At 42.5% G+C, this 26,511-nt stretch overlaps 1 protein-coding gene across 5 annotated transcripts in view; it reads right to left on the minus strand.

The window, feature by feature from the left end:
• IL1RAPL2 (interleukin 1 receptor accessory protein like 2) overlaps nucleotides 1-26,511 on the minus strand; it is a 491,230-nt gene that overhangs the window by 189,070 nt on the left and 275,649 nt on the right. For all 5 annotated transcript variants that reach the window (XM_082207241.1, XM_082207242.1, XM_082207240.1 and 2 more), the window contains 2 exons: nucleotides 14,139-14,325; nucleotides 2,423-2,576 (listed from right to left, as the gene is read on the minus strand). In XM_082207241.1, the coding sequence (XP_082063367.1) occupies nucleotides 2,423-2,576; nucleotides 14,139-14,325 (341 nt within the window). The remainder of the gene's footprint in view (nucleotides 1-2,422; nucleotides 2,577-14,138; nucleotides 14,326-26,511) is intronic.

Here is a 26,511-nt window from a genome sequence, read left to right on the forward strand (position 1 = left end):
CCTTTATAAGAAATATGGCAGAGCAAATGCTTGCAATTACATCCTGTCAACTCATAGGGCTGCCAGCGTCCTGTGGGTGAAAGCTGGGGTGAGTCAGGTTCATGAGGTGGAGCCTGATGGGTGTTTTCCTCAAATTACTGCTCAAGAGAATGTTTTAAAACTGTTTTTAGAATGTTTGTGACTGTTTTTAGAATGCTTTCTAAAATGTGCTCTTTATTACTGGTGTATTTGCTGACCCAGGCTCCCTCAGGAAGAAGTATAATTTAAATGGATATATAATACCTCACATCTCAGTATGGAAGAGTCTGACTAGATGATCTGTGTGCCTTGTCTGTCTAGGTCGGGGTAGGCAACCGAAGGCCCAAGGGCCGGATGCGGCCCAATTGCCTTCTCAATCCGGCCCAGGGATGGTCCGGGAATCAGCGTGTTTTTACATGAGTAGCATGTGCCCTTTTATTTAAAATGCATCTCTGGGTTATTTGTGGGGCATAGAAATTCGTTCATTAAAAAAAACAAAATGTCCTGACCACATGGTCTGAGGGACGGTGGACTGGCCCCCTGCTGAAAAAGTTTGCTGACCCCTGGTCTAGGTGCTATCTGCTAATGAGCATCTTCATGGGGTCCACTGGTCTCCATTCTGGAGGTACCTACTTTTGTTCTAAGTCTGACTGGGGAGTTTACTTTGATATTACAGCATGAGAAAGATCCTGGGGTTGAAGAAGATATGCTTGCTTTGGTTTGTCATCCAAACTGGAAAGTGGCACTTCCACACCATTTGTCTTTGGCTGAAATGAAATTCAGGCGGATTGCTCCAGTTGAGAAGGGCATCCAATACGGAACAACTACCACGGCAAATTCCCTCCCAATAACAGCAGGCACAATTTGAAAATTAGGGAATTAATGAGATTTAAGAGAGATTAAGTGAACAGGGAGTTCAAGCAGAAGCATTCAATTGATGTAATTGAGTGGAATAATTTGTCATGGCCAGAGCAACTGATTGTTGCACACACAAATTTCAGAAGTAACCGGGCAGTTTAAATTGGCATTTGAAAGAAGACCAACAAGAGGCAGCAATGGAGATGGGACACTGTCTTCTGCAAAACTAGAGTGAAAAGTTGGGGCAAAGGGAACCACTTCCTGCCCAGCAGCAATGTCATAAGAATTCAGTGTGACAATTTATGAAAACAAGTATTCCATTTGTAGTTTTCTGAAGGTAGATGGGAAAACAAGCTATGCATTTCAGTAATGTAACCAAGGTGGATCATTGGAACACCTGCTCTAGACATAGGAAGGTGGGTGTGTCACATGCCTTCAGATCACACAGGCATCACCCACATATCCCACACCCCCCAAAAGACAGGTGAAAAAACAGGATCTTGCTCAGTGGTTTACCAAGGGAAGCTGCTCAGGCAGACTTGAACCATTCTCATTGGTCCTAAGTCTAACACAATAGGTTGGCTATGAAGAGCCAAGTGCAACATTTGAATACTTCTCACCAACGAGACACCCCAAACTGCATATGAACACATATGGTTTTATTATCTTTATGCACATGCTTTAACAAGCTCAAAATGCTGTACAGTCTCTTCCAACTGCAAAAAAATGGTGTAACAGCAGCTTCTGGAAATGGAGTCCTCAGACTTGGTACAAGGCAGCTTCCTGCACATTCCTATCTTTCAGAGCTCACTGATTGATTACACAAGGATCAATGAATAGGGAATTCAAGTGCCAGAGATCCCACCAAAACACACTGGGATCTTGGTGCTCGAAGCTCCACCAAAATCTGGAGTTAGCTCTGTAATAAGCCACATTCAGCATCAGACTGCTTGTGAGAGCCAAACAACAAACAAACAAAAAACCCCCAGATACATGCAGTATTGGACAGCAACAGTGGAGGGGTTTTGCTGAACAGGAATCCTTATGAGTAGTTAGAACTTTTAATTTCAACATCAACACCTTTAAAATATGGACATGCACCAGTGCTAGTTCTTATGGACTAAGTGGTCCTTTGACCTTATCCAGCACTGCTCTTGCTATGTTCTTATGTTGATATATTTGCAAATGGTAGGGGCATGGATTCCCAGGCTGCATTTTTATGGGAAAGGTGCCCTGATGAGCTCTACCTCTTTCAGAGAGGTTATCTAACTTAATTTTCTGCTCTGCTTCTACTAGCTGACTTTTGAGTTACCTTGTACTTTTGCACAGGTGATCTGCACAGATGGGCTGCAAATATATTGTATGATGTTCTGTTGATGTCTGTTTGTTTGATGTTCTGTTGATGTCTGTAGTGCCACTTTGGAATGTAAGATAAGGCAGGGTAAAAAAAAAAAAAAAGTTCTAAAACATCATTCTAGACATCAATTTTTCTGACCTCCTACATTTCATGCTCTTTCCCTTCAATTTCACCCCAAAAGATTCTTACCTGTAACTTTGAACTCAGTTGTTCGTCGTATCAGCTTTCCTTCAAATTTTAGCTCACAAGTATAATTCCCACCATCTTCTTCCTGAACATCTTGTATTAGTAGAGTGTTCTCTTTCTGAACCACTAGATTTCTCCACATTTTTGGCTTACACTCCTGCAAAAAACAAAACAAAAAACAAACAAACAGAGTCTTAACTTGGCATGGTAAAGTAATGTTGCATGAAATAGAGCGTCCAGATCAAGGAAAGTAATAGTGAGCACTCTATTCTGCCTTGCTCAGATCCCACCTGGAGTACTATGCCCTGCTTTGGGCACCATCGTTTAATAAAGATAACGACAACCTGGAATGTGTACAGAGGATGATGACCAAGATGATCAAGGGTCTGGAAACCAAGCCTTATGAGGAACGGTTGGGGGAGTTGGGTAAGTTTAGCCTGAAAAATAGGAGACTGAGAGGAGATATGATAAATCCTATTAGAATATCTGAAGGGCTATCACATGGCAGCTTGCTTTTTGCTGCTCAAGAGGGGAGGACTGAAACCAATGGCTTCAAGTTACAAGAAAGGAGATTCCAACTTAATCTTAGGAAGAACTCTGTGACAGTAAGAATGGACGGAATAGGCAGAAGGTAGTGGACTCTCCATCACTGAAGGTTTTTAAACAGAGTTAGATGGCCATCTGTCAGGGACTCCTTAGCTGTGATTCCTGCATTGCAGGGGGTTGGACTACATGACCCTTGAGATCCCTTCTAACTGCACAATTCTATTATTCTATTATTAAATATTGAATATATATATATATATATATATATATATATATATATATATATATATAATTCTATCATTCTAGAAGCACCCGGTTGGGTCATTGACCTGATCCAGAAGGCTCTTAGGTTCATCCCCTAAACTGCCCTGATATTGGCAGGCCTTATGGGCACTTCTTTTCTTTTCTTTTTTGTATCTGTATAGAGTTCCATTCCCAGCCTCCCACATGTGTTGGCAAAGCACTTATAAGTGTGCCCCATCCTGCTATGCACTATTACACCCTGCCCCCGGTTCCTTCCCCTGCTTTGCCTCCATCTGGCTCCAAATGGACTCGCGCATTGGTGGCCGGACGTCAATTGGAAACACCTAAAATGGTCGTCGCCTGTAGTTTATCAGCTTTTCAGACCCACAATCTGGTTACCTTTCAAAGCACTTAGTTTTATCATTTGGGTCCATCAATTATGGACCAGCTGGCAAACCCAACATCAAACTTTTTGAATAATTGGTATGTTTGTTATTGTAGCTACACCTTCTCTGCCTTGAAATTGCTAATACCTCTTCTATTCTTGTCTCACAAAAGTCACGTTAATGACTCCCTGCCCTTCACCTGCCAGTCTGATAGGTTTTCTTTCAAATTTTCTTGTCTATCTTCAATAATAAGAGAAGAGCCGAAAGACAGATCACATATTGCTGCCTAAATTCCACCCCCACTTCCCATCTCTCATCCCCTCCACTCCCACTCCCACCCCTCAGAGGAGAACAGCTTTTCTGTTTAAGCCTTGCTCATTCAATTACATCTTGACTCCTGCACTCAATCCATGTTGTCACAACAATCCTTTAGGCCTAATGGCACTACGGAAACAGTAACAAAGACCATAATTGTGCAAATCCTTAAGAGAGCCATTTCACGGGCAACATTTCCATAATAAAGAAAACTTACACTATGGTTAAATATAAGGGTTTTGATGGAAAGTATTCCACCTGGAGCAAATGTTTGGATGTATAAACACAATCATGTGTTAAGTACTGTGGACTGGGCTTTTCCCCTTCTAGACTGATACTTCAAATGGCAGGAAGTCATCTCTGCATAAAATGAATACAGATATTGGGGAAAGTCCATGGCTCAGTGGCAAAGCATTTGTTTTGAATGCAGAAGGTTCCAAGTTCAATCCTGTGCATCTCTAGGTAGGGCTGGAAATGACCCCTGAAAGCCTAGAGAGCCACTGCCAGTCAGTGTAGACCAGTGTTTCACTGTTTGGGACAAGAACCACCAATGGGTCTTGAGCTATTTTCAGGTGGGTCTGCCCATGCCTAGTGTTTCTTCAGTTGCTTTCTCCACCAACAACAGAACTAGCAACTCCTTGCATGCTGAGCAAAGGTGGTCTGGAGATAGAGTGTTAGATATTCTTGTGTGAGAGAATCATATGTTCCAGAAACAGAGAAGAACAGAGAAGTTTCAAGAAGCAACGGAAGGCTGAGAAGGTTTTGCCTATGCTAGGACGTTTTCTGTGGGAACTGTTCTTTGGAAATGCACAGTGCAACAGGAAGCACTGATAACAATGGTTCTGTGTTGCTTCTTCTGAGTCTCTTGCTTGCATCTTGCAGTGAGAGAAGCAGAGAGAGAGTCTTGGACTCTTGTTGGACTCTAAGTTTAGAATCATAGAATCATAGAGTTGGAAGAGACCACAAGGGCCATCGAGTCCAACCCCCTGCCAAGCAGTGTTTCTTCTTCTTCTTTGGTGATCACTCGTAGCCAAGTAAGATTGTCTTCCATAAACACGGTTTTAACAATAAGTCCGTAAGTGACTGTGGAGGCCAATTCTGGATCCACATGTCCTTCCACAGTGGGGACATTGGAGTTGATCACGGTGTGGATTTGCCAAGCATGCCTTCCTCTTAGCATGTTTCTCCCTTGCGTCCTGAGTTCAAGTGTCTTCAAAGCCCATGACACCTTTGGTAAAGGCTGTTCTCCAACTGGAGCGCTCGCAGGCCAGTGTTTCCCAGTTGTCAGTGTTTATACTACATTTTTTTAGATTTGCCTTGAGACAGTCACTAAGCATGGCAGTGACGAATGCCTGTATATATTTCCTACCAATATGCTTTTCTGCCTGTCAAGTAAACCTCTACTGAATCTTTATGGCATCCATGAATGTTTATCGCCTACTGTGTGTACCTTCAACCCCAAAGATGCTTCCAAAGAAGAAGCTGTGTTGAGTTGTAACTCTGCTGAGTATGGATACTGGCACACACATACAGAGAAAGTGATGCCGGACCCGATCCTACTAAATCATCCATCAGAGGTTGATGGATTGATCCAACATACACATCTTAGAATCAGAGGATTGTAGAATTGGAATCTAGTCCATCCCCCTGCAATGCAGAAATCTCAACGAAAGCATCCATAGCAGATAGTCATCCAATTTCAGAAGGTCTCCTTTCTCTGAGAGAAAGGGCCAGGGGTTATGTGTTGAAAGAAATTAGACAGAGATGTAAAAAGGAAATATTTATCAGCAGCAGAATTATTATAGTGTTAAATAATCTGGGGATATAAATAAAAGAGATAAGAAAGGAAATCTGTTGTAGAAGGTGAAGGTGAACGCAAAAGGACCAGGAAAGAAGAATGAAAGAAACTGGTCATTTGGTGTGGACTTCTGCAAATAAAGTACAAGCCGAGTATGAAAGGAGAATGGCAGAAGAAATTGCAGGAGATGGGTAAAATAAAAAACACTTTGAGAGTAATGCAGGAGTGGGAAGGGGAAAATATAAAAGGAAAGGCCTTCCCCACTTCGAGCCATTGGATCAGCACCTTTTGTCTAAAATGTGGAGGCTTAGTCATGATACCTCCAGAGCAAATGTCTGCACTTAGCCTGAGCAAAACTGAGCTATGGAACTCTTTACAACAAGGAAAACCCTGTTAGTGATGCCAGTAATTTCCAGTCGATTATGCCAAACTCTGCCTCAATGTGTCACCATTTTGTGACTGGCAGGCCTCAGCATTTCCCACCTATCACAAGTGGGACCTGGGGGTAGTAGGTCTGTGAATTCCTGGTGTAGACAGTACTGAGACCAGTGGTTCAACACTGTGCAAGATAGGAACTTCCGGGGTTGACGCGATCTGGGAATGGCGGATTCCCTCCGAGCTCCGGAGGGAATCGGCTCAGCAGGGGACGGGTCTTTGCCGTGCCGGCGACACGGGGACCCTTAAAACCGCAGGCGCGGAATGCCTGCGGACTGAAGACTCGGCGGGTGCCTTAAACGCCCCCCTGATTCGCGAAGAGCCTTTTTAAAGGCTGCGGAGGGGATACGGGGGGTGGCGCGGCACTGAGAGTCCATCGCTACCTCTGCTGAGCGAAGCCGCGAGCCATGACCGGAGAGCGCTGACTTCCTTCCTTGAAATTCGGCTGAAAAAACAACCCGTGAGTAATTTGGACTTGGCTTTTAAGAAATTTATCCACTGAATTTGAGACGATCGGGGGATGTGCTAAAAGGAAGTCCGCACCCCCTACCTTGCAGACGATCTAGAGCAACGAAAAAAGAACTAAGCTGGAGTGCCTACCCTGTAAAGGGTGAGTTTTAAAAAAGACAGTAACTTCCAAGATTTGGAAATTTTGAGCAGGAGAGAGGAGTGTTGGATGTTTTATGTTCTGTTGTAAACAACCCCCCCTCCCGGGCCCGGGAGCGTCCTGCTTTGGAGCTGGTTTAAGAAGTGCAGAGTTTGACAGCTGTCAAAGCTGTCAAACGGACTGTTAATAGTGGAAAATTGCTACCTAAGTTACCTCTGGATTAAAAAGAGTTACAATTGATCTAAAATTGTTGGAAATAAAGAAACAATAACAAGACAGAGGACTGTTGGGGAAAAGAATACTAAGTAACCAGATTCCCTCTAGAGGGAATTCTGTGGAATTACAATGGCTGTGGATGGAAAGATACTGGGAGAAATCGAAAGGATGTTTTATTTGGTTGGAATCTTACAAGAGCAGACTACGGCTATGAGTGAACAATTGATGACCTTGACTTCTGAAACAAGTAGTCCTGCTGAATGTAAAGAGGACCTCAATGAGAAAGAATCCACAGCTGAACCAGAAATGATAATAAAAGCAGAGGAGAAGACAAAACAAGAAAGAGAAGAAGTGATGTGGGAAAATATTGAGCAGAAGCTGACGCCTGTGGAATACAAACAAGGAGATTATTGGAGTAAATCTACTATAAATCCACGAAAGATGCAGAAGACGAAAGTGGAGGCCCTGGGAGTCTATGAAATTAAGGAATTTAAAATAAAGAAATATAATTGGGGCCTCCACATAGACTCTGACTTTGATTACCTTCAAGATTCATGCTTTGTGGAAACTCTTCAGCAGCTGTTAGCAAATATGGGAAGAGACTTTGGATTGATGGTGAAAGAACTCTTTCGAGATGTGACGACTGGCATAAAGGGTTACCAACAAGACCGGCGGAGAGGGACTGAAAGAGATTGGAGGGCCTCGGACGTGAGGAACCCGGGCTAAGAACTGTTATTTTGGACATGCTTTGGGAAGGGACGCAAACCGGGGATGGGAGGGAGGGAAAAATTAAGTTCTAACAACACTCATGATTATGCGATTTGGTTAAAAAGATCATTATTCAAGACAAAATGGGAAATCGATGGAAGGGAATTGAGGTCCAACTTAGAAAAAATTAATTTTGTTTGCTTTTATAAAAGGACTAATATTAGGACAGGGAAATGCCAATTTGCTGACATAAATTTGGAAATGGGGATGCAAGGGAGGGGGTAGGGGGAAGTCAATGACCAGGGTTAGGAAATAATATCTTCGGGAAAGTATATATGTTTGTTGTTGTTTTCTTTTTTTTCTTTGTTTATGTGTTTATTTGTTTTTTGTGTTTTTGTTTTTGTCTATATAAAATGTGAAAACCCAATAAAAATTTTATAAAAAAAAAAAAAAACACTGTGCAAGATAACTTCATGTGTTGCTGTGAACCTCAAGAGTTTTGCTTGCCACTGTCAAAGAACCCAAACTGCAGGGTTTGTTCTGCCATTGCGAGACCCACTGGGGTAAATTCACAATTTCAACATGCATAAAATATAGGAACCCAGGGGATAGTCTGATGTGTTCCCTTCCCCACACAGCAATCGTTTTCTCTCTCCTTCTCTTTTTTTAATGTCTTGTTGCCACATTGCTCTTTTTGATGTACAATATCAATTCTGCTCAATTTAATCAATGTGACAGCTTAATAGTTAGCTGTCACCCATCAGGCAGATGTGGTATAACTTATGTGGGGCACACTAATAATGAAAGAGGAAAGAGTTCGGAGAGCTGGTGTAGTGCAGTGGCAAAGCGACCAACCTACAAATAAGAAAGCTGCTGGTTTGAATCTGGCCTCTGCCATGAACTCCCTTAGGCCAGTGTTCTTAACCCTGGGGTCACCATATGTTGTCAGACTACAATACTTGTTGTTCCTGACCATTGGCTCAGCTGGTTGGGTCTGATGGGAGTTGTAGTCTGACAGCAACTGGGGATTCAAGGTTAAAGGGCACTGCTTCAGGTAAGCCATTCTCTGTTAGCTTCAGTCTCCCCAATATTTACTTAGCATTTATGTGTAAAGATACTTGTACATCGCAATTTTGAAAAAAACAAACAAACATAATAACCATAAAAGTAGTTTACAACAATTAAAACCACATGAAGTTTTAAAAGCATAGATCACCAGCTAACTATTATAGGATTTTTATTATTATTAATTGACTGTGTAAGGCAGGCAGCATAGAGCAATTTTCAGCAATTTTTCAAGAAGACATGCGCTGAAAATCTATTGGAGTGGACCAATTACACTAGAGACCTGATTTCCTATCAATGTCAGATGAGCCTCACCAACTCAGGAGACAACTAGTGATTCTCCTATAGATTATCTTGGTGGTCGAGCTGGAATTTAAGTGTTTGGATAGTCCCTAAGGCACTCTGGACCTCCACTTTTCATGGCTTTATAAATTAGCACAAGGACCTTGAAGCTGGCTCAGCAGTAAGTGGACAGTCAGTACCGATGCTTTGCACAATGGTATCACAGGTTGTTGACCAGATACCCCCACCAACAGTCTGTCTGGTCTATTCTACACCAGCTGGAGCTTACAGACTACACTTAAGGGCAACCCTGCATATAGCTGGGGTTGGTGAGTAAAGAATTGATTGAAAAATCACTTTGACTTTTTAAAATGAATTTGCGGTATACAAGTGTTTTCAAAGACCTTATCCAACTCAAAGCCCCACTGCTCTTATATTTCCAAAATGTACTCAGCTGTAGTCTATGACTGGCTTGGGCATTCGGCATGATGAACCACAATGGCACCGTCAAGGCACATCATTGGAGCAGTAGCTCAGACCTCACACAGCAGACAGAAACACAACTAATTTTTAAGTGAAGTAATACACCAAGGATGCAGAACCTTTTTCAGCCTGGGAACCACATTACCTTCTTGGCAATAGTGGGCAGATCTGGAGACAAACGTTGGAAGAGCAACAAATTCCTGCATTGCAGGGGGTTGGTACTAGATGACTCTAGGGGTCCCTTCCAACTCTAAGATTCCATGATTTGCAAATTTACCTTTGTACAGCAGACTAGTTTCTACACACACCCGTCTCTGCCTTTCATCAACGCAAATAAAAGGCATTATCAGTGTTCAAGCGTACATTGCAGCCAGACAGAAACACACAAGGAGGGATTCATGGGAGATTGACCTGGGAAGGGTTCCAAGGGCCAGATAGAGAAGCTGGGGAGATGTTTGGCCATGAGCTTGAAGTTCCTCACCCCTGTAATGAATAGAAGTCTAACAAGGGGACCTTCTCCTAAAACCTTTAAAATCATGGGCTGTAGCCAATGTTAGCCTCATTGGAAATGAATGAATGAAAATGACTACAGCTGAAACTCTGAAAATTAGAATATCGTGGAAAAGTTCATTTTTTTCAGTAATTCAACTTAAAAGGTGAAACTAATATATGAGGTAGACTCATGACATGCAAAGCGGGATATGTCAAGCCTTTATTTGTTTTAATTGTGATGATCATATCTCATATATTAGTTTCACCTTTTAAGTTGAATTACTGAAATAAATGAACGTCTCCATGATATTCTAATTTTCCGAGTTTCACCTGTAACTTAGGTCCATTAATTTCAGCGGGGTTACTTAGTTAAATACAGCCCTACATAGCCACAACCAGTGGAGGCTGGTCCATTAGGATGAATGAGGCATTGCTCCCACCAAGCTCAGCCTGCCCTCAGCTAGCCCCCAACTTTCCTACTCATCTCCCTCCTTTGCCTCAGCATTTTTTTAAATAAAACTCAGTAGGGAAGAGTTTGGGAGCAAAACTAGAAGTGGTTGGCTCTCCCTGCTTTCTGCCCTTCTACCCCCAATAGACCCCAGCCTCCACTGACTACACCACAGTCCATGGATGGGACTCTTCTTCCCCTTTAATGCACAGGGAGATGGTTGCTCCGTCTTACAGTTTCCTCTTTAACTGGACCAGCTTGTATAAATTTCTCCAGACGTTTGGGGGGCAAAGCTGCCTTAATAGCTGACAAGATACAAGAGAAGAGGAAGATCTCGTTTATCCTTGCCCCATGTCACAGTGCATGCTTTTGTCAGCCTTCGTTGAAATATGCAGGGATCTTGTGAATGAAAAAACAGACTGACAGAGCATCACTGGGCTCCCTGCTCTCTTCTGACATATCATGGCTCCCTGCATGTCATCCCAGTTCCAAATAAATTATTTGTGCACAAACCGAACACAGTGAGGCTGATGAGATGGAACTCAAATTGCCCAATTTCACATTGGCAGCTGTACTCAAACAAAGTGGTGCTGGACTGATGGAAACTCCCTGCTTGACATTCCAATTTATGTCTAGTAAAGAAATTTCTTGCCTTGTGTGGCATTCCATTATTTTTATAAATATATATAAATGCAAATTTGTATTACTTTTAATTTTTTGCAATAACTCCCTCGCCCCAAGAACTAGAAAAGTGCTTGGTGGCCTCCAGATATTGTTTGACTACAATACTCATTATCTCTGACAAATCACTGGGGCTGATGGGAGTTGTAGTCTAACAGTCTCCGAAGGGCACTTTGCTGGCTAATCCTAACCAGGAGGGAGGGAGGGAGGAAGGAAGGAAGGAAGGAAGGCTAGATGAAATTAAAGAGAAAGAAGGAAAATGAAGAAAGGAGGTGGATCAGCCCATGACTAAAGGAAATTCACAAGCTGCAGTACTTCAAGCTTATCATGAAATTCCAATCTAGTAGGTATAGGTGCCTATCTAGTACAAATAACAATAATGTGAATATCTTATTATCTGAAACAATATGAGAATTGAAATACAGTCATGCTTTGAAGTTTGCAGTTACCCGAATTTTGTGATGGAGTTCTTCAACTGACTAATGTTTACAAAATAAAATATCCTATGAGAAAGTGTGCATAAAAATGATTATGTTAGTGAAAGCAGCATAACAATGTATTATATTACGGGAAATTACTTTAAAAAATGGGTAGAGCTGTCAAAGCTTGCATACCAAAATGTGCTTTTTTGTTGTTAGGGGACCCCAATGTCCCTCACTCACAGTGCTACAATTCCCAGAGTGGTTCAACAATCAATCCCTCTTCCCAGGGAATTCTGAGAATTGTAGCTCTGTGGGGGGGAATAGGGATCTCCTAACAACTCTCAGTGCCCTCAACAAACTACAGTGGTACCTCAGGTTAAGTACTTAATTCGTTCCGGAGAGCCGTACTTAACCTGAAACTGTTCTTAACCCGAAGCACCACTTTAGCTAAAGGGGCCTCCTGCTGCCGCCGCGCCACCAGAGCCCGATTTCTGTTCTCATCCTGAAGCAAAGTTCTTAACCTGAAGCACTATTTCTGGGTTAGCAGAGTCTGTAACCTGAAGCATATGTAACCTGAAGCGTATGTAACCCGAGGTACCACTGTATACCTGCAGAGATCCTGAGGGTCCTACTCCTGCCTCTCTCCGCCAGGCCTAGGGTGGAGCCTGACAGACTACAAAAGGGCTATTGCTGCCCAACAGAGAGTACTGTTTACATTATTTTAAACTGCTTTTTAATTGTGTTTTTTTATTTTACTTTTTAAAACTTTTTAATTGTTTTGAACTTTTATGTGTTGGGGTGGGAGGTTATCCAGCTGTTTTTGTTTATATTTTGATTACAGTGGTACCTCGGGTTAAGTACTTAATTTGTTCTGGAGGACCGGTCTTAATCTGAAACTGTTCTTAACCTGAAGCACCACTTTAGCTAATGGGGCCTCCTCCTGCCGCCGCGCCACTGGAGCACAATTTCTGTTCTCATCCTGAAGCAAAGTTCTTAACCTGAAGCACTATTTCTGGGTTAGCGGAGTCTGTAACCTGAAGTGTATGTAACCTGAAGCGTATGTACCACTGTATGTGTTTTCTGTTTTTATATTGTAATTTTATCTTGTGAACCACGGTGAGACCTGCAGGTATAGGGCAGTATATAAATAAAGTAAAATAAAATAAAATTACAGCTCCCAGGATTCTTTGAGGAAGTCTGTGACTGTTAAAAGTGGTATGATGCTGCTTTAAAAGTACAGGGCAGATAGGGTCTAAATCCTATTGATTTCAGTGGGGAAAATGGGGTTAGGACAACAGCATTAATAAGGTAGTTAGCCCACCAATGTCTGCCAATTAAGAGCGCAAATTTCAAGAGTTTCACTGCTTTGTGGGCCTCCCTCCTAAACAGGACCCACCTTGCCCTCACTTTACTGGTAGTCAACTGTGTGGCAAACACCCTTTTCTATTCTTTTTAAGAAAGGCTTTTAACTTTTATCATCTGTCTCCTTGTGCTTTTACTCTGCAACTAAAGGGTCGTGGGTGGTGCTGTGGTCTAAACCACTGAGCCTCTTGGGCTTGCCGATCAGAAGGTCGGCGGCTCGAATCCCCACAATGGAGTGAGCTCCTGTTGCTCTGTCCCAGCTCCTGCCAACCTAGCAGTTTGAAAGCACGCCAGTGCAAGTAGATAAATAGGTGGCGGGGAGGTAAACGGTGTATCTGTGCGCTCTGGCTTCCGTCACGGTTTCCCGTTGTGCCAGAAGCGGTTTAGTCCTACTGGCCACATGACCTAGAAAGGTGTCTGTGGACAGATGCGGGCTCCCTTGGCCTGAAAGCGAGATGAGTGCCGCAACCCCATAGTTGCCTTTGACTGGACTTAACCACCCAGGGGTCATTTACCTTTAGCTTTTACTCTGCAACCACCTTTACTGTGAGTGTGTTCTGCTGTTGCTTTTAACAAGCCTCGTTCATATTTAAAACTCTTTGCATTTTATGATGAGCACATGGTGTTTTATGCATTCTGTATGTGCATGAGTTTTTTTTCCTCTTTCCCTTTGCCACCTTTGACTGCCAGGAAAGGAAGGTTATAGACCAAAAACCCCCGCTACTAATCAAATAAATTGAAGCCTTTCATGTCTTCACCCTTAATTATTATTAATACTCAATGGCTGTGGTCATTGTGATGATATTACTGATGATTCTGTTGGAAATCACTGTATTATATTATTGTGTGAATGGCTTTGCTATTTCCATTTGCAAATGAAAAGCAACATAGAAGTCTTCAAAAATATATATAAATATTGCTAGGTTTTTCTTCTCGCACTCTGACCTCCAGAATTCCCTCTTCCTTGCAGCTCAGTTGTAGGAGAATGGTGAAGCTTCCAGGACTGGAAGTAAACTTCTTTGCTACTAAAGATGCTCTTGAACCCATAAAATGCCACATTTAGAAAGTGACCACAAGGACTAGACATAACCCAGCATGGATCCCACTAGTATTAATGGAATTTCTTTATTCCCTCTGCACTACAAAAGTCTTTCCAGCCTGGTCATGGTGAAGAAATTCGCTGTAAATTGGAGTGCATTAACAAAAAGACAAAACCTATTGCTGTATTACCTTGTACCATATTACATCTGGTTCTTGGTTTCCTGTTTTATAATCCTCAATATCTGGGCAGGAAATTATCTTTGTTCTAGTGATTTCTGATTTTTCTAAGTAGCGAATTGTGCTGTTGTAGCAAAGCCCAGATTCATTTTCTGCAACTGTCAAGGACATCGACACCTTCATGCAATATGTTGAATTTCTGCAGAGAAACAACAAAGGGTAACGTTAGTAATGCTATAATAATAATCATTTTAATAATAATAGAGAATTTTTAGATGCTTTGCTGCTTCATTCACACAAAGCAATGAAGGAAAATCAGGATGTTAAAATTGACTACAATATAAAGGTGATGTACCTTCTTTAAAAACACAGATAAAAATACTTTAAAAATCCTAGCAGCATTCAGAAATTAAAACATATGAGAAACAAGGTGAGGAGGAGATAAAAACACTACCACTTTGACAGGTCTTCCACTATAATTTCATTGGGATATGAACTGTTGTATAAATTATGCCAAAGGCTAGAGGGTTTAGAAGAAAACAAAGGATTACAACAGAACAAATAATTCATTTCAAGTGGATAACAAGAACCACTCTGGGATCATCAGGCTCTAGCTCAGCCTTTCTCAACTTTGGGTCCCCATATGTTCTTGAACTAAAACTCCCATCATTCCTGACCATTGGCCATGCTGGCTAGGAATGATGGGAGTTATAGTCCAACAACATCTAGGGACCCAAGGTTGAGAAAGGCTCTCTGAGCTCTTCCTACAACTTCCTCTTGGTCTGACTACCTCCTCTAGGATATATCTACAGAGCTTATGACATCTTGGAACACACTGATATAATCGTACACATTTCTACTCCGAAGAAATTTACAAAGATCCAGTAGGTAGGTGATCGGAAAGACCCTTCCTGAGACCCTGGAGAACTGCTGTCGCTCAAAGGAGACAAGCTTCCTAAACCTGGTGCCCTCTAGATGTTTTGGACAACAATTCCCTTCTTCTCTGACCATTGGTAATGATGGCTGGGGCTGATGGGAGTTGTTGTCCAAAAACATATGAATGGCTCCAAGCTGGGGAAGGCAATACCAATGTAAATGAACAAACTCTCTAGCATTCAGATGTTATCACCTATGCTTGAGGGGGAGTGACTAATTACTAGGATATATTCAGCAATACTATTACCAAGAAATATTGTGCGGTAGATACAGACCAGGTTGAACAAACTTCATGTTCATTGAAACTATAAAGTTATGACTAATTTATACCATTTATTTCAATGGAACCCATGTTCAAGTAACTTGGGCTGTGTACACATTACCCATTTTATTCCTGCTCCAGCATGCACCCTCTGCTGGTGTCTGAAGTCAAATGCACAGGACATCAGCCACAACCCATGGGTATCCTGTAGCGTCTTGAGAAATACTCCTGTTTGATGCACTTTCCTTCAAACCAGCTGCCATCCAATATGAAAATGGAAGCATGCTTAAGCAGAGGCGTGTATATTTCACACAGCCATTACGTATGCGCAGATGACAGCTTCAGTGAACTAGAGTTCAGTGTGGGGCACAAAATCAGGAAATGGGCATTGGGTGAAGACATCCCTACCCCCTCTCAGGTGTGTACAGAAGTGTACACATGTGACTTGAAAAGCCACTATGATGTATACATAGCCTTAGTTTAGATCCAACCCATTTTGTGCTATCCATATTATATACAGTCATTTTGCTTCCTCAGAAACCCATGCCCATAAAAACCAGCTGTTTTCTTTTTTAGCCTTCCATAATTATTCACACCCACCCCATCAAGATGACAACCCCCTCCCTGATGTTGTTGGACTACAACTCCCATAATCCCTGGCCATTGGCTATGCTGGCTGGACCTGATTTTATTTGGTGTCCAGCAGCATCTCAAGAGGCACAAGCTAGCCACCGCTGTTTGAAATCGTAAGATGAAATATTAAGGGTGGGAAAGTGGGTTTAAAATGCTCACCTTTCACTGCGCTAGACAAACACCGTTAAAACAGCTCACACTGCTACTTACTATGGTGTTATCATCAAGTATTTACAGACCGCACAGGAATGTTGCAACCCAATCTGTCACATTCTGAGTTTCATTAGGCATGATAGGAAACACAGCCCTTTAAGAGCAGAGTACAAAGGATGACAGATCTCTTAATGAGGACTGTATTTCCCCATCATGCCTCTTTTTGTCACTTTAATTGGCTACACCAAAGCCAAAGGGGTTTGGAATAAGACTGACATGTTGGATGGTTACAAACCATCAAAGAGAAACCCTTGGGAGGAATTTGCCACAAGAGGAGATGCCAGATCCTGATGATCGGTACACCATGTTGCAACTATATATTCACACACACACACACACACACACACACACACACGAATCAGTGTTTCAAAATTATTTCTGTAGCCAAAGAAAGAGGGCTTATAAAAGACAATATAAAAACAGGAGAAGAGACCTGTTAGATTGGGCCAAAAGGCCAACATCCTGCTCTCACAGTGGCCAACTAAATGCCTATAAGGAAGACCACAAAGAGGACTTGAGTGCAACAGCTGTCACTTGGGACTGTCAGCAACTGGTATTCACTGCTTCTGACAGTAGAAGTGGAGCATCGCCATTACAGCTGTAGCCATTTATAGCCTTAACACACACCCCACCCCACCCCACCCCATGATTTTGTCTAATCCTCTTTTAAAGCCACCCAGGTTTTTTGACCATCACTTGCTGGAGTGAATTCCACTCAGCATTTCCCAAAGTGGCACTGGGGGGCACTGGGATGACACAGGGGAGTAGTAGGAGCCTCAGGTGCAATTTTGAAAAATGACGCTTACCTCCAGGTTGAACGCTGTTGCAGGATGGCAACAATGCCCCCCCCCCCAGCAGTTGAGCTGGAGGTGAGGGGTTTTCCTGGGCTGGTAGATCACAACTAGCCTGCCTATTTATAATTTCAAGCTTTAATGTGTCTTATTTACAACAACTTTCTTTACTATGTTGTAGGACGTAGGAATAAATATACATCCCTAAAAGAACGCAAAATTGTCACTGAATCTTTGGAAGAGAAGGCTGGTCACCAAAAACTCAATCATAGGCATGTGTAATTGAACTGCTAAGTCTCACTGCTAAGTCTCACTGAATTTATTAGGAGTTTGGTGCAGCCTTACACTCACAGCAGAATGAAATCAAAGATATCCTGAGGTGGTAGATAGGATTCTATCACTTCAGAGTCTAAGTAGGGGGTTAGGGATGGAGGAAAAATTCAATTCAGTCTGGATTTAAAGGCAAATCCAGGCAATTCATACTTTTCCAAAGCAACCTGAGGACCAAAACTGCCATCCTTCCAAATAGGCATTTCTCCAAATTTTGCAATGCAGTTTTCCAACCAACCAGTGTTTACAAACATGCATCTATTAGGTGAAAGTGTAACTAAAAGTGACCATGTTAGTAAAAACAGCATACAAAAGTGCATTATATGAGAAGAAATTGCTTGCAAAGACTGTACATTAGTCAAAACCACATACAAAACTGTATTTATCAGGGGGAAAATACCCACTAAATGCTAAAGCATTTTCATAAGGATTTTTTTAAAAAAATCGAATTCCTTCAGAAGTACAGAGAACTGAATTTATGGTCAGAAAAATGAGAAATTGAGAAAACTGAAACTGCCAGATCCTTCTATCCATAGTACAGGTGGAGCAACACCACAGCACAAGTGCTGTGCCCCCATCCTCCCACTCAGAACTTACTGCCTAAAACAATTCTCCTTGCTGCTGATTTGTTTCTGGGCTAATCCAGAGTGGAGGTCTTAAGATTTAAAGCCCTTGAGGTCTTGGGCCCAGTTATCTCAGGAACCACTTTTTCCTATATTCTCCTCCTCACATGTTCTGATTGACAGCTGGGGCATTGCTCCAAATTCTTCAACCACAAGAGGCGAGGCTAATAAAAAGGGGTGGAGCCCCTACCATTATTACACCTGCCCTATGGAATTCCTTGCTGAGCGAGGCCTGCCATGCCCCATCACAACAATGCTTTGGGCAGTTGATAAAGACTTGGAATTTTTAACAGGCCGTTAGTTAATTTGGTGTTTTCTGCTGGCTCAACTCTATGCTGTTTTCATGCTGCTGAATTTTGTTTTCATGACAACAGTTCTCAGAGGGGTTTCCACACACAATCTCTCTGGCTAGGGGCCACTGTGAGGGAAATGGGGGTCCCCTAACAACTCTCAGCACTCTTAACAAACTACACCATACATTTATCTGATGAAAACTGGGATGTCCTAACATACTGTCCAATATTTCTCTGATGGAAATAGGGACATTCTAAGGAAAAGTGGGGACGCGGGTGGTGCTGTGGGTTAAACCACAGAGCCTAGGACTTGCCGATCAGAAGGTAGGCGGTTCGAATCCCTGCAAAGGGGTGAGCTCCCGTTGCTTGGTCCCTGCTCCTGCCCACCTAGCAGTTCAAAAGCAGGTCAAAGTGCAAGTAGATAAATAGGTACCGCTCCAGCGGGAAGGTAAACCACTTTTCCGTGCGCTGTTCTGGTTCACCAGAAGCGGCTTAGTCATGCTGGCCACATGACCCGGAATCTGTACGCAGGCTCCCTCGGCCAGTAAAGCGAGATGAGCGCCGCAACCCCAGAATCGGTCACGACTGGACCTAATGGACAGGGGTCCCTTTACCTTTAAGTAAAAGTGGGATGTCCCAGGATCAAGTCAGAAACCAGGACTGTCCCTGGAAAATTGGAAAATTTGGAGAACTTGGAGGGTCTGCTGCATTTCCCAATTTTCTTTCAAGAAAGCCATGACACTTTATAGGGGCATGATCCTACTTTAAAACTGAAGTGCAGGTGGAGTCTCAGCCTGTGTTGGATTAACTCCTGCTATCCTTGAGAACTGTCTCAGGTCTCCTAGGCATCCTGCTATTGGCCATACTTGGCTAGAAGTCAGTTTTCCCCAGAACATGCCCCAGAGAGATACTTTCAGAAGTCTTTTGGAGGAAAATCCACGTTTTCCAGCTGCCAGCATGTCATAATTCAAATTCATTATTTATATAATCAGCAGACTTGGAGCATTTGATAACAATTAACTTACCTGGATGATTATGGATCTTTCTGATTACAAAAAGAAAGGTCAAACAGATTGGAAGTCTGGGTAAATAAGGAGTTCATGAGAGGGTTGGTTTTTTTAAAAAAATGAGCATTTGGTCTAATTTAATAGTGCCATATTTTTCTGCTAACAATCTTGCATTATTTAGCTCATATTTTCAACACTGCCCATGGCAGTTTCTATTTAAAGTGCTCTGTGGAACAAGGACCTAAAAACGCACAACTCCCCTCATTAGTTACAATTAAGGGTGGGCAAGGTTGAGAAAACTGACTGTCTGATTAGCAAAACACTGTGTACACGGCCAGGGGGGTGACAAGAGGGGATTAATAGGGCACACACTTCAGAAATAGGAAGTGTCCAGTATATGCGCTATTACCCATGATCAGCAAAGTAACCAAATGGGAATGTGCATGGGCATTCCCATGAGTACAATTCTCAAGGGCATCCCATTCTGACTCAAGAAAGAGGATTGCTGGGATGAGTTTTGACATGCAAAAGTATGAATAAATATAGGGCAGTTGGGGGTGGAGGAACGGATGCATCAATATAACCAACGTAGCCCATCAGTTGGTCGGATATTGGGAAGGACGAAGGACCAATGGCCTGACAGTGCACGGCAACTTCCTACAAGCCAATTGGAATCCACCAGACCCTCTTAAGTCCTAACATCCAGGTCGCCTGGATTTTTTTTTAAGCAGGAAAGGGCAATAGCTCAGTGGTACAGAACTTGCTTTGCAGGGAGAAGTTCCAGGTCAAATTCTGGGCATCTCTTGGTAGGGCTGGGAAAAACCTGTCTGAGGTTCTGTCTGAAACTCTGAAACTAAAAATGCAGTTGGTGGGGTCTGGCTAATGGTGACTGCTTAACACATTAGTAACTCTAGCTTTGATGTTTCTTGAGGCTCCGGTGTTGCCTTCCCAAGCCTACTGGGACTCTCCCCTGGGTCATCTAGTTCTAACTTCCTGAGCTCCTCCTATCTTTATTCCTGAGCTGACCAATCCCTCCAGGACACCACCACATGGTTTATGGCAAGTGCTACAGTAGTGAACCTCCTACATCAGTAGGGGTTTGGACTAGAAGATCACTGAGGTCCCTCCCAACCCTAGGATTCTACTGTATGCTTCTAAACCTTGTCTTATTATTGTTCTCTCACTGCTTTTCTAAAAATAAATAAATAAGATGATGTCTCTCAAAAGGCATGGTTTTCTCCCCCTGCTCCAGTTACTTTTAGTTTTGGAACCAATGGATTTCCTTGAAAGTACGTTTTGGGTGGCTGCTGTTATCCTTATTATTACAACCTCTCTCCTCGTTTTGCTTAAATAAAAGGTTATTTTATTTGTTCTCTTGGGGAAAGGAATAATTGCTTTATATTTGTTTTCATTAGACTCTCACAGCTTTTGCTGGGTGTTATTTGCAGTGGTCTGGGGTCAAGGAAAGAAATGGATTTGCACTCACAGAACAAAAAAAAAAGGGGGGGAGAAGATGTTCTTGCATGGCTAATGTGTTCACTTATGTGGGTGGCTGACAAAAAAAAAAAAGGACCCCAATCTCCTTTATTATAAGGTGAAGGTGTGAAGAAATGACCTCAGTAAGAACAGACACTATACTTTGGAAGGTTGTTCCAAAGTGGAGGTAGGGAACTTCAGCTCAAATAAATGAAGACCTAAACACATTAGAGAACACCCAATTCTGCTTGAAACAATGAGGTTCATGACTATCAGATTTTGAAGGCGCACGGCTAGTCTCTGCTAAGAAATCAGACAAGGTACTTGAAGGTTGATCTCATACAGGAGCTTTTGGTTATTCCAACGTGTCATTCTGCCAACTATCCTGATTCCCACTGTGTTGCCTTCCAAAGGCTGACACTTGTCTGCACAAAAAGGATGTGCATTAGCTGAAAATGTGTGTGCAATTCTGAAAGTTTTGGTTTGTGGGTGGAAGGATCAAACACAATCCATTTTCATTTTTTAGTTTATCATCTTCAAAAAATTGCAATTAGAACTTCAGAATAAATTTACTTGCCCACCCCATGGGGTCATCTAACCCAGCATTGTGGTAATGCTGTAATAATGACCATGATTAATATTGAACAAAAAGTATATAACATGTTAGCATCTGGAAAATAATTTTCAGCTCCTTATTGCCTAAGCCCCTTGATGGAGGCATTAATACAGGAGCTCATATACTATCAAAACCACAACTTTATATACCTCACTATCAGTTTATATGGTTTTGAAGGCTGGTCATTACCACATTCACACCATACATTTAGAGCACTATCATACCACTTTAAAAAAGTCAAAAGAATTCTGGGAGCTGTAGTTTATTAAAGGTGCTAAAAATTGTTCAGAGGCCTTTGTTCCCCTCGTAGAGTTGCCATTTTCAGAGTAGTTTCACAGACAATCTTTCTTCCCAGGGAACTCTGGTAACTGCAGCTCTGTTGTGGGAATGGGGGATCTCCTATCCACTCTCTGCACCCTTAGCAAACTACAGCACCCATAATTCTTTGGGAGAAGCCACATCTGTTCAAAGTGGTATGATAATGCTTTAAATGCATAGTGCAGATACAGCCTAAGTCTCTGATCCACGACTAGTTCTGTTCAAGTGTTATATTATTCCTGTGTTCACAATACAGTGGTACCTCGGGTTACAGACGCTTCAGGTTACAGACGCTTCAGGTTACAGACTCCGCTAACCCAAAAATAGTACCTTGGGTTAAGAACTTTGCTTCAGGATGAGAACAGAAATCGTGCTCCGGCAGCACAGGAGCAGCAGGAGGCCCCATTAGCTAAAGGGGTGTTTCAGGTTAAGAACAGTTTCAGGTTAAGAACGGACCTCCAGAACGAATTAAGTTCTTAACCAGAGGTACCACTGTCATAGCTGTCAACTTTCAAATTTGAAAATAAGGATCAGCAGCCTTGAAAATAAGGGGTCAGCAGCCTCACCTGTCCTGGAGACAGTCTACGGGATATCTAACAATCCGGGATAGCAGCGGGAAGCAGCAGGAAACAGTGATGGAATAAGGGAATTTCCCGCAAAAAAAGGGAAGGTTGACAGCTATGACCACTGTTTATCTTAAGTGACCGTCAGATTCCTCCTCCTTCGTTCAGTATTGCCTGAGCAGGAAGGAGGATGGGGACTGAACTCAAATTAGTTGGTGCTGCCTATTGCAGAAAATGCCACTACTGCAAATATACAAGTTCAGCATGAATTGTTGCTAAACTCCACTTATGCTTAGCCTCTCTGCCTTCCACTTCAGCGGTTGCAATGGGTAGCCACCACAACTGCCATTGCTTATTATCTTTCTAATATGATTCTGCTCATTGAGCTACCACGTTTTAGTGCAATCACTAGTGTTCTTCTGTGCAACACCTCCAATTCCTCCCCCTGCACCAATAATCCAGATGAGTCAGCATGTAAATTCCCTGTCTTATAAAACAGCAAAATAGCACATATATTTTTGATGCCTTTATTGCAACCCACCTTAATCCTTTGGCATTGCTCCGTCTTTCTCGACAGGGTTTTGTGCACTCTTCACTTACCGCACCATATGGTTCTGTCACACTCTCTGCCTCCCATTGTTGGAATTCAAGTTTATCATGGAGGCGGGGGCAGGGGGGGACTCAAATTGCCAACACAATCACTGGGGTGCATGCTCTAGAATCCTAAGGAAATCTCCCACTGACCAATCAGGTTAAATGTAATCAGAGAAATGTCACTACAGGCGAATATAAAAGTTTAGCATGAATGTTGGTTCTGACATCGGATCCCCCAGAGGCATTTCCATGGTTCAGTTATCAGGAATATAATTCTTACCAAGGCAACAGAAAGGACAGGGGAGGATTCCTTGTTGGTTTTCTATCTTTGATGAAATGGATTTTTATATAAAAATACACATGTGCACACTCACACACATACACTGCAGTGCCTAAGCTTTAATAAAATGCTAGATAAATTTGGATCCTGATATTAGAATATTTGCCTCTGAATACCAGAAACCGGCTTCTGTAAATCTGGGACTGTCTCTGGAAAATAGGGACACTTGGAGGGTCTGACATAAAAACATTATAAAACATTAAACATAAAAAAACTTCCATATACAGGGCTACATTCAGATGGCTTGGGGGGTAAGATAACTCCATGCCTTCCAATATTTCTCTGATGAAAATGGGGATAGCCTAAGAGGGATGTGGGTGGTGCTGTGGTCTAAACCACAGAGCCTAGGGCTTGCCGATCAGAAAGTCGGCGGTTCGAATTCCCGCGACGGGGTGAGCTCCCGTTGCTCGGTCCCTGCTCCTGCCAACCTAGCAGTTTGAAAGCATGTCAAAGTGCAAGTAGATAAATAGGTACCGCTCTGGTGGGAAGGTAAACGGCGTTTCCATGTGCTGCGCTGGTTCTCCAGAAGCGGCTTAGTCATGCTGGCCACATGACCCGGAAGCTGTACGCCGGCTCCCTCGGCCAACAAAGCGAGATAAGCACCGCAACCTCAGAGTCGTCCGTGACTGGACCTAATGGTCAGGGGTCCCTTTACCTTTACTTAAGGAACAGCAGGACATTCTGGGATCAAATCAGAAACCAGGACAGCTTCTGTAAATCCAGGACTGTCCTTGGAAAATAGGGACTCAGAGGATCTGCTCTAATACTGAACTTGGGCAAGATATGCTTGATAGCTTTGCAGTTAAAGTAGACCCACGCCACAAAAAAGGAGGCATCTGTATGTACATGGGAGCCTCAAAGTAAGTAATATGGTGGGAGGAACCCTAACAAATCCCCTATAGGGAAGAACACCCAAGTTTCTTGTTTTTTCCGATCTTAAGCTCAGTTCGCCACATTCATGCATCAGTTTGCATTTTTGAAAAGGCCTTGTGGAAATTTATCAGCATCTTAGTGTGCCCACTGTCCCCTAATACATGCATTTTTGCACACATTTTGTTTGAACAGGGAAGTGCACCACAAAATGGTTTTGTGAAGCTTTTAATGTTTGATGTATTATAGTATTTTAATATTCTTTTGGAAGCCGCCCAGAGTGGCTGGGGAAGCCCAGCCAGATGGGCGGGGTATAAATAATAAATTATTATTATTATTATTATTATTATTATTATTATTATTATTATTATTATTAACTTGAAGAAGTGTGCATTTCAATGGATCACTGCATTCTGGTTTGTGTATTGCTTCAGAAAGCACATAGGAAGTTAGTTCATATGAAGATGTGAACTGAAATGAATTTCTTGCCAATATTTATGTATGCAACTATGGCGGCAAGGTTATTGATTGCCCAAAATTGGAAAAGCAGCAGCCTCCCAACTAAAACAGACTGGTTATCTAAAGTGATGGAATACTTCCTATAGCCGAACTAACAGGGAGGATAAGAGGAGATATGGCACAAAAAGTGAATAAGGAGTGGGCTATCTTTAAGGAATACAGTCATACCTCGGGTTGAAGTAGCTTCAGGATGAATATTTTCGGGTTGCGCTCTGTGGCGACCCGGAAGTAACAGAGCGTGTTATTTCTGGGTTTCACTGCCCGCACATGCGCAGACGTTAAAAATGACATCACACGCATGCACGGAAGCGGCGAAATGCGACCCGCACAGTCGTGTCTTACGTTTACTTCAGGATGCGAACAGGGCTCCGGAACGGATCCCATTCATATCCAGAGGTACCACTGTACATCAAAAATTATGTGGAAAAAGTAGAATTTTTGACAAATACTGAGTGAATCCAGAAAATGATTAGAGTGAAAGGAGAGTAAAGTTAAGATACAAGAAGAGATTAAAGAAATAATGAAATGCGTTTAAGCTAGTTGGAAAAATAAAGTAGCGTAACAAGAACAGCTGGAAGTCAAGTCACTTGGTGGGTGTCCGTATGGGGTAGGTGTGTAGGTATGTTGATATGTATAGTATAGGTAGTTATTGTATAGAGTAATGTAGGTATGTTTTGTGTTATGAAAATTAGGTAGTGTGTTGTGTACGTGTATTGTGTAAATGTATTTTTTTATATGTTAATAAAAAAAGAAAAAAGAAATGAATTTCTTGCCAACCCCTAATCATGGCTGGTGCCTGAGGCTGGCATTTCCTGCCCCCACCCCCAAAACACACTTAAAAACAAAACAAAAACACCTGATAGTGCTCCTGGGAAATATTCTGTGTCATGTCACAAGAGTCACACTCATTCAGGCATTTAGAGTACAAAGGTAGCAAATGGGCTGCCAGCTGGAACTCAACTACTGCTTTAAGCCTCTCTTTGTTGTTTAAAGGGTATAAAAAAATGTTAAGGAGGACACTCTACTACATCAGCTCATGCTGAGAGGGGGACAGAAAGAGCACTGATCTATTGTTTCCAGACCCTGTGCATCTACCTGCTCACACTTTTAAAGTTTTGAACAATTTAATGACCTCTTTATCCAAGTATGCACACCTGAACTTTGGTTGTTGCAAATCTTAAATCCTTCCCTCATCCTCCACAATAAATTGCCATACCTTCTGTTGCACCAAATGTAGCATTACCAGCCTAAAATCACCTGGTGAAAGATCCACAGTAATAAAACTGGTTGACAACTCATAAAACTCAATACCTTTGTATTGTTTGGGGTTGCCATTGAGGGGGAAACGGAGCTCTTCTACCTGCAGGCATGGCAGAAATCCAGCTAGTCAAATCCAGCTAGTTCACTCCAGTGAAAGAGGGTGCAAATTTGCGTATGACGCAACATATATGCACATTTTTTTTGCAGCCCTCAGCAACATTTGAGGCTCTCACACTGCCCAAAGCTATATAATTAAGTTGCTGGGGAAATCATGTGAATTCATCAGCTGATCGATATGTGTGTAACTGGTTTAATTTCCAAAATTAATAAGAGCCAACTGGCAGGACTGCAGGGCTGTAGCACAGCAGTTGGGCAAGGAAGAGGTCTGTGAGAGTCCCTGCTTTCCCCACATACTAAACAGGCACCCAGACAGCCTGGTCACACTATTGTGTTCCTATTAAATATGGCCCAGGGATAGGAAACCTGTGGTCCTCCAGACATTGCTGAACTACAGTGCCCATCATCCCTGTCCATTGTCCATGTTGCCAGGGATTCTCAGGGGTTGGGGTCCCAACAACATCCAGAGGGCCTCTGGATCTCCATCCCAATTAAAGTCATGATTTCCAAACTCATCTATAAATTGGCATACAAAAATTCTGTGCAGATTGGTGCTCTCTTTTGGCCTCCCCCCCTCCCCAGCAATGGAGGGAGGGTTCCTGACTTCTAATGTCTTACCTAGCA

Source organism: Podarcis vaucheri (assembly GCF_965113315.1).
Source record: "Podarcis vaucheri genome assembly, chromosome: Z".
Taxonomy (NCBI): Eukaryota; Metazoa; Chordata; class Lepidosauria; order Squamata; family Lacertidae; genus Podarcis; species Podarcis vaucheri.